General features: G+C 42.8%; 1 protein-coding gene across 3 annotated transcripts in view; it reads left to right on the top strand.

Annotated features, from left to right (window-relative positions):
- Positions 1-2,829: 2,829 nt before the first annotated feature.
- EFHB (EF-hand domain family member B) overlaps positions 2,830-12,363 on the top strand; it is a 42,408-nt gene continuing 32,874 nt past the window's right edge. The window contains exons 1-7 of one of the 3 annotated variants that reach the window (XM_050938429.1): positions 2,830-2,958; positions 3,578-3,640; positions 5,364-5,507; positions 7,386-7,566; positions 8,654-8,764; positions 9,863-9,992; positions 11,580-11,663. In XM_050938429.1, the coding sequence (XP_050794386.1) occupies positions 2,905-2,958; positions 3,578-3,640; positions 5,364-5,507; positions 7,386-7,566; positions 8,654-8,764; positions 9,863-9,992; positions 11,580-11,663 (767 nt within the window). In that variant the 5' untranslated portion in view covers positions 2,830-2,904. Of the gene's footprint in view, positions 2,959-2,987; positions 3,090-3,577; positions 3,641-5,363; positions 5,508-7,385; positions 7,567-8,653; positions 8,765-9,862; positions 9,993-11,579; positions 11,664-12,363 lie in introns of those variants that run through there. The other 2 variants (XM_050938428.1, XM_050938430.1) reach the window with 2 other exon arrangements.

Below are 12,363 nucleotides of genomic sequence, written 5' to 3'. Positions count from 1 at the left end.
GAAAATTTATAAGGGAAGCAAAAGGACATAAGGAGGACTCTATGGCCAAGAGAGTTAAGGACAATAAGGAGGAGGTTTTTGTTTTTTTTAAGTATATTAAGAACAAAAGGAATTGTAATAATGGTATTGGTCCCTTGCTAAATGGAAATGATAAAAATGTCAATGATAATGCAAAGGAGTTGAATAAATATTTCTGTTCTGCATTTGGAAAAAAGCCAAAAGATGTATTCATGTCATATGATGATGATGACTGATGATGAAATACTTCCCCTTCCAACAGCAACTAAAGAGGATGTTAAACAGCAGCTAATAACGTTGCACATTTTTTAAGTCACCAGGTCTGGATAACTTGCATCCAAGAGTTCTAAAAAAGAGCAGTCTGAGGAGTTCTCTGGACTATTAAGGTTGATTTTCAATAAGCATTGGAGCACTGGGAAAGTTCCAGGGGACTGAAAGACAGCTAATCTTGTGCTAATATTTCACAAGAGTAAGCAGGAAAACATGGGTAACTATGGACCTGTCAGCCTGATGCTGATCTCAGGCAAAATAATGGGACAGTTGATACTGGCCTTGATTATTAAAGAATTAAAGGAGAATAGTAGTAATGCTAATCGACCTGCATTTATGGAACTAGACCTTGTCAAACTAATATGATTTTTTTTAATTACAAAGTGTGGTTGATAAAAGTTATAGAGTTGATGTAATATACTTAGACTTCTGTATGCCATATACTTTTGATTGAGAAACTAGGATACAAAATCAACATGGTGCACATTAAATAGATTAAAAACTGGCTAACCTGATAGGTCTCAAAATGTAACTATAAATAAGGAATAGAATGGATGTTTTTCTAGTGGAGTCCCACAGGGATCAGTTCTTGGCCCTGTACTATTTAACATTTTTTTCAGTGGTCTATTTGAATCACTTCAATGAATAAAGGAATAGTTCATTGTCCATGCCTATTCTTTATGTGGTTTCTTGAGCAGTGGAACATGTTCTGCTTTATGTGCAAGTAGTCTCAGGTTCAAATCCCATTAGGTGGCCTCATGGTTGAACCTGCTAGCAAGAATGCCAGTTGTGATAGTGGTTCTTATGTTATAGTCTGAACATTTACCCACTATGCAGTGGTCTGAGATCACCAGTTTATTTCATATAGGTCAATGCTCTGCTATGAGATGATAATATTTCTGAACACCACAAACCTGGGCCAGATCCCATAACTAAATTCAGTGGGTGAAATCCTGACCTAATCCAAGTTAGTGGCAAAACTCCCGTTGATGTCATCATGGTCAGGATTTCACCTAGTGCACTTTCTATTTATTTAAAACGGTGGTTCTCAAACTTTTGTACTGGTGACGCTTTTCACATAGCAAGCCTCTGAGTGCAACCCCCTGTTATAAACTAAAAAAAACCTTTAAAATATATTTAACACCATTATAAATCCTGGAGGCAAAGTGGGTTTTGTGGGGAGGCTGACAGCTTGCAACCCCCCATGTAATAACCCCATGACCCCCAGTTTGAGAGCCCCTGATTTAAAATTTTCCTCCAAGAGTTTAAAGTTTGGTTGCCAATTTTTTCCCCTTAGGGTCTGATCCAACTCCCATTGTAGTTAATGGGTAGACTTTCATTGTCTTCCATGAAGGTTGGATTGAGCCTTTTGCACTTTTCATTATCCTGTAAGTTTTTTCTTCTTTATTTCATTTTCACTTCTTTCATTTGTCTCCTTTTTCTCTCTCCATTTTTCTTTCTTCTCTGTAAACTCTTTGCTGAAGGCAATGAGTTCAGCTACTTCCCAACATGCAGTTTTTGTTTTGCTTAGGAAGCAACATTTCTATCTGAATGATACTGAATAAATAATAAAACAATAATCAATAATAATAAACCCCTGAGCCATTGTGTAAGAACACAAAATTTCCACCCCCAAGAGTATCACCTTCTACACAAATTACTAATTTACCCACTCTAGCTCCCAAGAGGCTACTATTTAAAATAAACCCTCTGCAAATGTTTAAAGCTTCCTGAAGGTTTTACTCAGCAAGTGCTTGAATCACATCTACCCTAACACCACACTCAGAGTGAGAGCTGAGCTGTAAAACTCAGCAGTCATGCTGGATCAGGGAAGTGAAAGGCAAGATTTTAGGCAGTTTAACTTCCTTGATTTTAGCCCTTGTAAGAGGCGTCAAACTGTGGGATTGGGGATTTAATGACAGTGGTAACGTCAAATGCCAAACACTTGTTAAGGGCAGTTTTAGCTACAAAGACCCTGCTGTAACAAAGAACGTCTATTTCCCGCCCTGAAATGAAATATGTTCCAATTTTCTACTGCAGGAGACAAACTCCCGTTGAAGTTAATTTGACTCAACAAATACTTGCCATTAAGTGTAGAACGTCATTTTAAATTTGTTTATGTTGCCACCAAATCCGTAGTTTGTCGAAGTTACTCAGGGCATTGGATTGTTTCCCTGTTCTCTTTACATTAGATGCAACAGAAGTGTTATCAGGGAGAGACAGAAACTAGATCCCCCGCCGGTTATTATGCCTTATAATGATAATAAAAGTCACAAGGTTTGGAGGACTAATTAAAAAGAAAAGTTTATTACTATTTCTAGCATCATGGGCAAAATAAAAAAGGAAGAGTAAGAAATATGTACACGTAAACAAAAAAAAGATGTGACATTTTTTGTAAATAAATGCTTCCTCGTCCTTACTGAAACCTTTCTATACCAAGAAAAAATATTAGACTAATAGTTTAACAGCTCACATTAGAGCCGTCCTCTTCTAAGGTGTTTGCACAGATGCTTTGGAAATGCCATCGAGGGGGCAGTGCCGAAGCGGGCAGTGCTGGGGGAGCGGGGGCGGTGCCGAAGGGGGCAGTGGTGCTGGGCTCAGTCCGGGCACTGGGGGATGGTCCCCGCCCGCAGCCTGCAGGGGGCGATGCTGGGCCGAGCGCGTTACCAGGTAACCGGAGTAAACATCTCGCCGGGGCGGCCGTCGCCTCTCAGCCTGCCCGGCCCGGGGCCGCCATGGTCTGGGAGCTGCGGCCAGTGTACCGGGGGCGGTTCTTTGACAGGTTTCCCGAGCTGCCAACAGTGAGTGTGTCTGCGTCCGTGTGTCCCCCGTGTCCGGTTGTCTGTCTGTGTCCATGTGTCTGTCTGTTTCTCTCTCCATGTGTTCCTCTGCCTGTGGGCGCTCTGTCTGTGTCCGTCCTTCTGTCCCTGTCTGTCTCCTTCTCCCCTCCCCCCCGTAGTTAATCTATAGCCCCCCTTCCTCCCACTCTCCAGCACCCCGGGGTTCTCAGGGTGTCCCCCGAGCCAGAGCTCTGCTCACATTTTGGGGACTCTGGGTTCTGTGAGAGGGACTCCCAGCGAGTGATAGTTCCTAGGGCAGAGTCGCTGGGTTTGTATATTCATTTTATTTCTATTTTTTCCCCTCTACTCAAATACGGTTTTGTCATAATGTTGCTAGGGCAGGACCAGGCAAAATTCCCTGCAAGGTTTAAAATGCTGATCCTGCTGGCCAGCCCCTACTACTGGTATGTTCTGTGGTCTCTGCATTATTTTTTGTTTTCATTGTTTAGGCAGGAAAACTGATCCCAATTGGAGATACAGCTGCCAGTTGTCTCACTGAAGTTTTTCCCAGGGTGAGTGTATTAGGTTTGTTGGGACAGTATTTCAGGCACCAAATCACATCTCCTAGCAGAGACATTGAGACATAAGTATAATAAACCAGTTAAGTCTCTGCCCACAGGTTAGCCTGGTTCTCCTCTCAGACTGTCTATGCTAGGGATTTTATGTAACAATTTCCCACTGTTGCTATAACTGGGTCAGCTGGTCTGGTGTTAGCAATATTGGCAGCCCTAGGATAGATCAGGTTCTGCAGCCACTGTTAATGTTAATATGATTGTCATGTAGCCCCGCTCAGAGCTACAAATAAAAGATAAGAATGCTGACAGCCATAGTAGTGATCACCATTGGTAGAACTGAACTGCTAGTAACAACAAGGGAAAATAATGTAAAGTGTAAATAAGGCCTCACTTATACCTGTTTTAAACCAGTGTAAATCAATACGTTACTCCTGATACATAGCAGCGTAACTGAGAGGAGAATCAGGCCTAAGAGATTTTTGCCCATCTCTTCTTTTCTTGAAATGCAAGAACTTAAATAATTTTCCGTGTAGTTCAATACACTGCGTCCCATGTGGTCTCAGAGATTAGTTGATGCCCTCACAAAACACTGTGCACATTTCTATTTTGGTCATGTCTACTCTATAAAATCCACCATGTTTAAACACCTTTTCCATCCATGGTATAATGTGATTTGGTCTTGCCTGTATGGAGTAGGACCAAACTGTGTTATAAACAGGTTAGGGTACTGTCCTCTATTGCTTATAGAGATACTATTACTCCCCTTGAGGAAGATCATTCTTTCCTTTGAAAAAACTGCTTTCGGTTGATGATCCTGCAAGTGAAGAGGATGGTGAGCAGGCTGTACAGGAAAATACCATTGTCATAAACAGATGGTTAAGGGTTAATGCCTTTTTTTTACCTGTAAAGGGTTAAAAAGTTTACCTAGCCTAGCTGACACCTGACCAGAGGAACCAATGGGGGAACAAGATGTTTCAAAAGGAAGAAGGGAAGTTTTTCCTTTGTTGAGAGTTTCAGTTTCAGCTGGAGTGACAAAGATCAAGGAACCAGCCTCTTATCAGAGTAGTAAGTTTTAGAAAGGAATAAATAGGTTTATGTTTATTTCTTTGTAACCTGTCTTTTATGCAATTAGAGGTAGAATCAAATTGGGTATTTGGGTATTTTTTTGTGTAACTAAATTTGTTCCCAGGGGAGCATCCTCTGTGTTTTGAATCTGTTGTCTGAGAGAGTAGCTGGCATGCTAATCTCTCCCAGAGGGTTTTCTTTTACCTTTCTTTTCTTTAATTAAAAGCCTTTTTCTTAATACCTGATTGATTTTTCCTTGTTTTTAGATCCAAGGGGATTGGATCTGGACTCACCAGGGATTGGTGGGGGAAAGGAGGGGGGATGGTTAATTTCTCCTTGTTTTAAGATCCAAGGGGTTTGGATCTGCATTCACCAGGGGATTGGTGAAGTCCCTCAAAACTACCCAGGGAAAAAAGTAGTGCTTAGGGGATGGTGGCAGTGATACCAGATCTAAGCTGGTAATTAAGATTAGAAGTGTCCATGCAGGTCCCCACATCTGTACTCTAAAGTTCAGAGTGGGGAAGAAACCTTGACAACCATGAAACAGATTAGCTGACATATTCTTCTGATGACAAGCATGTCTCTAATGGGAAGAACAAAGAAAAAGCTAATAAGTCACTATTTCCTGTAAAATTATTTTTCCGTTGTCTTTCAGCCTATTACACCCGCAGTTGTGAGAAAGTTTCTCAATTCTACAAGTCCAGCTCCTGGTGCTGAAAGAATATTCTATGGCAGAGCAAATGATCCTGATATTGCAGTTCATTTGACACATGGCATTAGCTCCCGGTCTTCACTGAGTGTAAGAATCTGAATCTTTTGTGTATTTAAAAATAGTCCCGAATAGCTTGTATTGATCTGTAACTTGGTTCTGCCCAGTCATAAATGAGCATATATAGCTGGTGTATGAGAGGGTACACATTCCTAATGCACAGGAGAGATGCAGCTAAACCCCCAAGAGAGGAAGGAAGAACCAAATCAGGATCCAAAAGGAGAGAAATACCAGGAAGATAAGAAAATAATGAGGGGAAGGGACCAAGAAAAGTTAAGAAGGGACTCCCTTTTCCTCAGTGACAAATATCCCACTCCCCTTCCACTACATCCACTTGACAATGACAAATGCTCTAAACATCCTCTCAGCTGCTAACATGTACCTATGACCAACACCTCAATCCCCATATAAAGAATAGAGACAATTCTCTCACTCAGTGGCACAATCTACCCGCCCATACCTTTCAGTTGTTCAACCCTCTTGCTCCCTCCAAACCCCCCTACAATTAATATTATTGTTATCTATGTACACCTCTACCCGATATAACGCGACCCGATAGAAGGCGGGTTCACGTACAACATGGTAAAGCTCTGACACACTGCTCTGAGCAGCCTGTAAAGGGTGTCGGGCCAGACTGGGGCTAAGGGGTTTGATAAGGGGCAGAGGGTCTCAGGGGCTCCCCCCGAGGGGAGCAGGAGCAGTGGGAGGGCACTTTTGTGGGCCCTGCAGTCACAGAGTGACCCAGGGGATTAGCGGGGGGCCAGGAGCAGCCCGCTCTGCTTCCCTCTCCCTGGCCCCAGCCACGTCGCTTGGGAGAGGGGGTCGGAGGAAGGGATCCTCCCTGCACTCACCAGCAGCAGCGGAAGCGGAGCAGCCCGGCCCCAGCCCGCTGCACTCCGCCAGCTCCCAGCCACAGGTGAGTACGGGGGGCCATGCTTTCCCCAACCTCCCTGCACTCACCTGCGGTGGGAAGCGGAGCGCCACAGCCGGGAGCTGGCGGAGTAGAGCGGGCTGGGGCCGCGTCGCTTCACTTCCCGCCGCAGGTGAGTGTGGAGGGCGTCCATTCCCCAACCTCCCTGCACTCACGGGGAGCGGAGCAGAGCAGCCTAGCCCAGCCATGGCGCTCCGCTTCCCGCCACAGGTGAGTGCAGAACCTTTCCCCAGCCGCCCCTCAGCGACACAGCTGGGGCCGGTGCGAGGAAAATGGAGAAGGCTGAAGTAAATCAAAGGAATTTTAACTGTGAAATAAATAGAAAGACATTTAAAAAACAGAGATTTTTATTGAATTACATTTTACAGTAACAATCTTCATTATTCATTCCAATTTCTAGTTCTTTAACTCTCTCTCATCCCCTCCACACACAACATTTTTACTGCTGTTTCTCTGACTGGTTTCAGAGATAAAATATTGAAGCTGTTAATGAACTGATTTAATACCTCAGAACACTGTTTAGGAGCACTGTTAAATTTACTAATTTTCTTTTCTTGCTTTTGGTCTTTAAATGATTTTGCTAACTAAAAGTGATACTTTTGATATCCTAGTGTACTCAAGGTGTACACTTAATTTCAAAAATAATGTTTGTGGTATTACATTTTAGAAACTAAGGGCAAAATTCTGCGAATTTTGCAAATTAACAAGTGAAGAACACATATATAAAGAGAATTCTGCATAAAAAATCTATCTAACCTGTAGCTTGGCATTAATTGCTGATGCTAAGTATCAGTAAGTGTATAAGTAAGTCAGTGTACTAGTGTTTTATAGTATATTTGGTGAAAGTAATGCTCATTAAAGCACTCCTACTATTAAATCTTGCTGAGCAGTAGGGAGAGACAATTTTTTTTTTTTGGATCTGAATTAGAGAGATTATGCTGTGTCTCTGCCACTCATACTATGTGTGATTTCTTCAGGCTGGCTTCTTGACAAATCCACCTAGAAAAACTCGGTTTCAACAAAAAATTGAAGAGAAAAAAGAAGCCCTGTATTTAAGAAATCGCCAAGCACCTCTGGGGAGGTCATATGATCAAACTTCAATGTTACCTAAAGGCATGGATGTGACTGCTACCACTTTTGGAACAACAACCATCAGAGGTAACACACTTAGTGTTAAAACATATTGCCGTTGAATACATGGTAATTTATCATTTAACATGGGATTTAGGAAGTTACATAAATAATAAGCATTATTCTTTAAAACAATTCCTGTGTAATAGAAAAGAAATACTAATTACAACTGCTAATTACAAAAAAGAGCATATAAGTAATAAAAATGTATTAACTAAAATACTCAAACATCAAGAACACATAGGAAGGGTAGGGATTTCTGTCCCTCCCTAAACTTAGATTTTCTGAGATTGGTGCAGATTTCAGGGATCCACTAGAGGCCAGGGTTGATCATACAGATCAGTGGTTCTCAAAGTTTTTTTTTTTCGCGGGCCACTTGAAAATTGCTGAGGGTCTTGCAGATCACTTAATGATCTTTCCAAATGTTGTTTGTGCCATTAGTTAACTATTGTAAAGAGCTTTGGATAAAAGCACTATATTAAAAAAACCTTAATAATTAACAGTTTTTGTTGTACAAATAAAAGCACACAACTCATATTTTAATATCAGTAGTCTTACCTTTCTAATGCGATGGATGTTCCTTCTCTCCCACTTGCACAGCAGCCCCCGAGCTGGGGCTGGGAAGGTGGGGGGGTCTCTCCCTCTTTCCCTTGTTGCGGCAGCCCCCAAGCTGGGGCTGGGAAGGAGGGGGTCTCTCCCCCGCCAATGCAGCCACAGAGCTGATGCTGGGAAGGAAGGCCATGTCTCCCCAGTAGCCGCAGCCCTGGAGCTCCACTAATTAAGTGGGTGGCCCTTCATTCTCTCGTGTACAACAGCCCAGGCGTACACCTTAATATCTGAATTGAGCCTGTGGTCTGCGGACCACAGGTTGAGAACCTCTGATATAGAGGCCTAGGACCCTGAAGTCCCATCTCAGCCCCCTGCAGATCTCCCCCATCCCATTTCATCATGGCTGTGTTGATGGAAAGCAGCCTGACTGAAACTTTGATAGTAAATATTATATTGCCAAAGTATTCATTCCAGTAAGATACTGTTAAAATAAGACTTTTCCTGCATATTGAACTTTTAAAAGAGATTTTATTACCATATTGATTAGTATTTGTTCACTTTGCAGACACACCTGGTGGAGAGCTTATAAATCCACCAAAAACCTTTGAGGTAGTGGATAATGAAGCAAAAGAAGGACACGAGTTGTATGTTGTGACACACAATGATTACAATGTAGGTGAGTAAGATCAGGGGCTGGTGATCAGTAATACAAAAAGTCTAAATATGTATAAAGCTAGTTATAGCTTTTTGATGCTTTACAACACATAACATACCATATCTAATCATTCAGCTATAAATTAATATGAAGCTAAAAAGTTACAGTACTTTTGAAAAATCATTTTTGGGAAGGGGATTCTGTCATGGAGATACTAATATATATGTACAAATAAGACAACAAAATAGATTTGTAAAACTAGTTCCTTTAATTTTGGGTCATAATGAGCAAGTATTAAAGCTTAGAAAAGGAGATTAAGAGTCGGGACATCTGGGTTCTGTTCCCAATTCTGTGATTTATGCTCTGAGCTTCAATGTACCTGTGTATAAAGTAGATAGAATAAATAATGTTTTGCATTCCACTGGCATCCACATTTTCCTAGATGCTGGCCAAACATATAAGAAGGCACAGGCACTGTCTAAGAAGATAAGTGACATACGTAGGGAGGTAGAGAGGGATAAAAGTGCAAAGCAAGATTCTCTATTTCCTTTCAGACACATTTGCACTTCCCATATTCTGGCTCCAGCCAGAGGCCAGCTTTAGATTGTGCTAGTTTGTAATGGCACTCTGTTTACCTCTATGTTGGAGGTTGTGATGGAGATAGCAGAGAGCCATTCTAGTACCACTTTGCTGTTGGAAGTATTCACTGAGATCTGTTTTCATCCCCTTTACAACCTGTCTACACCACCAGAGCAGCATAAAAAGTCAACAGCACAAGAGAGAATCTGTCCCATTCAGATGGAATGTATGTACTTTTAAAAACAGTAAATGTCCACTATCCCCATCAATCTTGATGGATTATATAGATTTTGTATGCTATAATATAGCCAGATGAAACTTTTAATGTAAAGCAACAACGGAAAATGTTTTCCTGAAAATATCAGATGAGATTCTTTCAAAAGCAGATTGAAGAGAGTGCAATAAACCAAATGAAATCAGAATTTGAAAGGTTTTGTTGTTGTTTCTTCATGGAATTGCAGGAGGAAAGATATTTATTCCAGTATATTTTCCCAGTCAATGTATTTCACACAGAGTAAAGGAAAACATTTGCTTCCACAGGGGAAGCAATAAACAGGAAATATGAGCCATCAACATTCAACAAATATCATGTTTATGGAAAAGAAACACCTCACTTTAATGATGGACGAAATGTATCCAAATCTTTACGCTGGCTTTACAATCTCCAACTGTAAGTTAGAATGGATAGTAATAGATTGGGGGCCTGATTTGCCAAGCCAGGCCTTTATGACTGAATGTAGTTTTACATCTGCAATGAATCACATGCAAAATTCCTTTATTTTTTTCCCCTGGAAATTCATTATAGCTAAGAAATTTCGCCTACCCATACATAGGCTTCTACTCTTTTGTGAAGGGCATGGTTCTGTGACCCTAGTGTCTTCTCAAGCTAGCATGATGAGTAGAAGATGCTGAGCTGCTATTCTCTTGTTTTGTAGCCCGTGGAGAAAGATTTTCACTTAGGTCAGGCCTGCACAACTCGTAAAGCGGCGAGGGCCACATTACTCCAAAGAAAACAGCTGAGGACCGAACCCTCCCGGCCCCTAGGAAACACCCCACCCCAGCACCGCCCAGCCCTGCAGAAACAAACCCTCCTTCCACAGCGCTGCCCCACCAAAACAGCTGTGGGCCAAAAAAGAAGGTTGGGGGTGGGGACGTGATACTTGATTTTAAATCAACCAGGGGCTCCTAGCTGAAGAGGTGGCTGGGAGCTGTCAGGGGCAAAGTAAAGGGCCCGGGACTCCGGCGGCTGGGGGAACCCGGAGCTTTGCGGGGTTGGGGCAAGGATTTAAAGGGCCCAGAGCTCCTGCTGCTGAGGAGAGCCCGAGCCCTTTAAATCCAGCCCCAGCCCATCCGCTGGAGCCGTGGCCGGGATTCAAAGGGCTCTTGGCTACCTGCAGCCGTGGGGAGCCCTGAGCCCTTTAAATCTCAGCAGCCACCGGGATGCAAATGGCTCTGGACTGCCCGTGATGGCGGGGAGCCCTGAGCCCTTTAAATCTCAGCTGTGGCCGGGAACCTCTGCAGGCAGCCCAGAGCCCTTTGAATCCCGGCCGCAGCTGAGATTTAAAGGGCTCTGGGCTCCCGGCTGCTGCGGGTAGCCCAGAGCCCTATGAATCCCGGCCGTGGCTGAGATTTAAAGGGCTCAGGGCTCCCTGCTGCTGCTGGCAGCCCAGAGCCCTTTGAATCCTGGCTGTGGTTGGGATTTTAAGGGCTCTGGGCTCCCCGCAGCTGTGGGCAGCTCAGAGCCTTTTGAATCCTGGCTGCAGCTGAGATTTAAAGGGCTCTGGGCTCCTGGCTGCTGCGGGTAGCCCAGAGCCCTATGAATCCTGGCCGCGGCTGAGATTTAAAGAGCTCTGGGCTCCCCGTCGCTGCGGGCAGCCCAGAGCCCTTTGATTCCCCACCACGGGCCACACAGTGAGCCTCCACGGGCCGCATGTTGTGCCTGACTTAGGTGCACAAATAACTGATTTATGCCAGTGTGGAATTTTGGAAGGGCAAATGAGACATATTATGGATGCCCCTGCTGCTCTCCCATTTGAAAATTAACTCTAAATGTTAATTTATTTTAAAAGTTGGAAAAAAGTACTATGAAAATATACATTAAAATTAGGTTTCTAAATACAAACCAAATATATCTTTGTTTTCAAAACAGGAAGGTTGTAGGTTGTGGAGTGCATTCTTATTTCTTATTTCTATTTCCTTCAAATTATAATGCCATCATTTAGCAACCACGTCTGACAATTATTTTCCAATGTTGTAGAAAGAAAGCAGCAAAAATAGTGTCCAAAAGAAGTGATGATTTCAAGGAAAAATTTCAGCCTCAGCTTGGAAAAGTCCTTGATCCGTAAGTGAAGAGATATTTCCTAAGGATGGAATTATCCATACCCTGTGCAAGGCTCTCAGCATTCTCAAGCCCTTTATTGTCCCATTGTGCGGCTAGGGAAAACTGGTTTTGTGGCTGGGCATGGGTGCCACTGCACCCCTATATGCTGGAGAGAGGGGCTTTTCACCAGCCCTAAAGAAACTGGTATCGAGATGAGTTATTGGTGGAGGACCTAGGATGGGGCTAAAAGATTTGCATTTATGGGAATGCAGCTTTTATTTAATCCATTAGGCTTTAATAATGGTCTCTGGGGGGCTGCATTGCAGCCTTGCCTCCTGTTGATAGGTTTGGAGCTGGATTCCATGCCTCCCCAAATCCCAAAATTCTCCACAAAAAGCCAGGTTAATTGGGATTTGTACATGGGAGGAAGAGGAGAAAAGGGTGAATTTCACTTTAAATGATCAATGATTTTTCACTGAATTGAAAAAGTAAATAGGTGTCAGTACCTGCAAAAACACTTCCTCTTTGTCTGTATAGAATATATACAATATTAATCTAAAAAGGCCTAAATCCATCTCATTTGGAGTTCGTCTGAACAATGCTCTACAGAAATTTACCTTCCCTCTTTTTAAGGGACTTTTAAAAAATTTAGGCCCTGATTCAGGCCCTGATTTGAGAAATTAAGGCCCTAAAACATGCACTTAACTTTAAACATAGGCTT

The sequence above is a fragment of the Gopherus flavomarginatus genome, chromosome 2, assembly GCF_025201925.1.
Source record: "Gopherus flavomarginatus isolate rGopFla2 chromosome 2, rGopFla2.mat.asm, whole genome shotgun sequence".
Classification (NCBI taxonomy): Eukaryota; Metazoa; Chordata; order Testudines; family Testudinidae; genus Gopherus; species Gopherus flavomarginatus.
The sequence above is the reverse complement of the archived record's forward strand: the minus strand, read 5'-3'. Positions and strand labels throughout refer to the sequence as shown.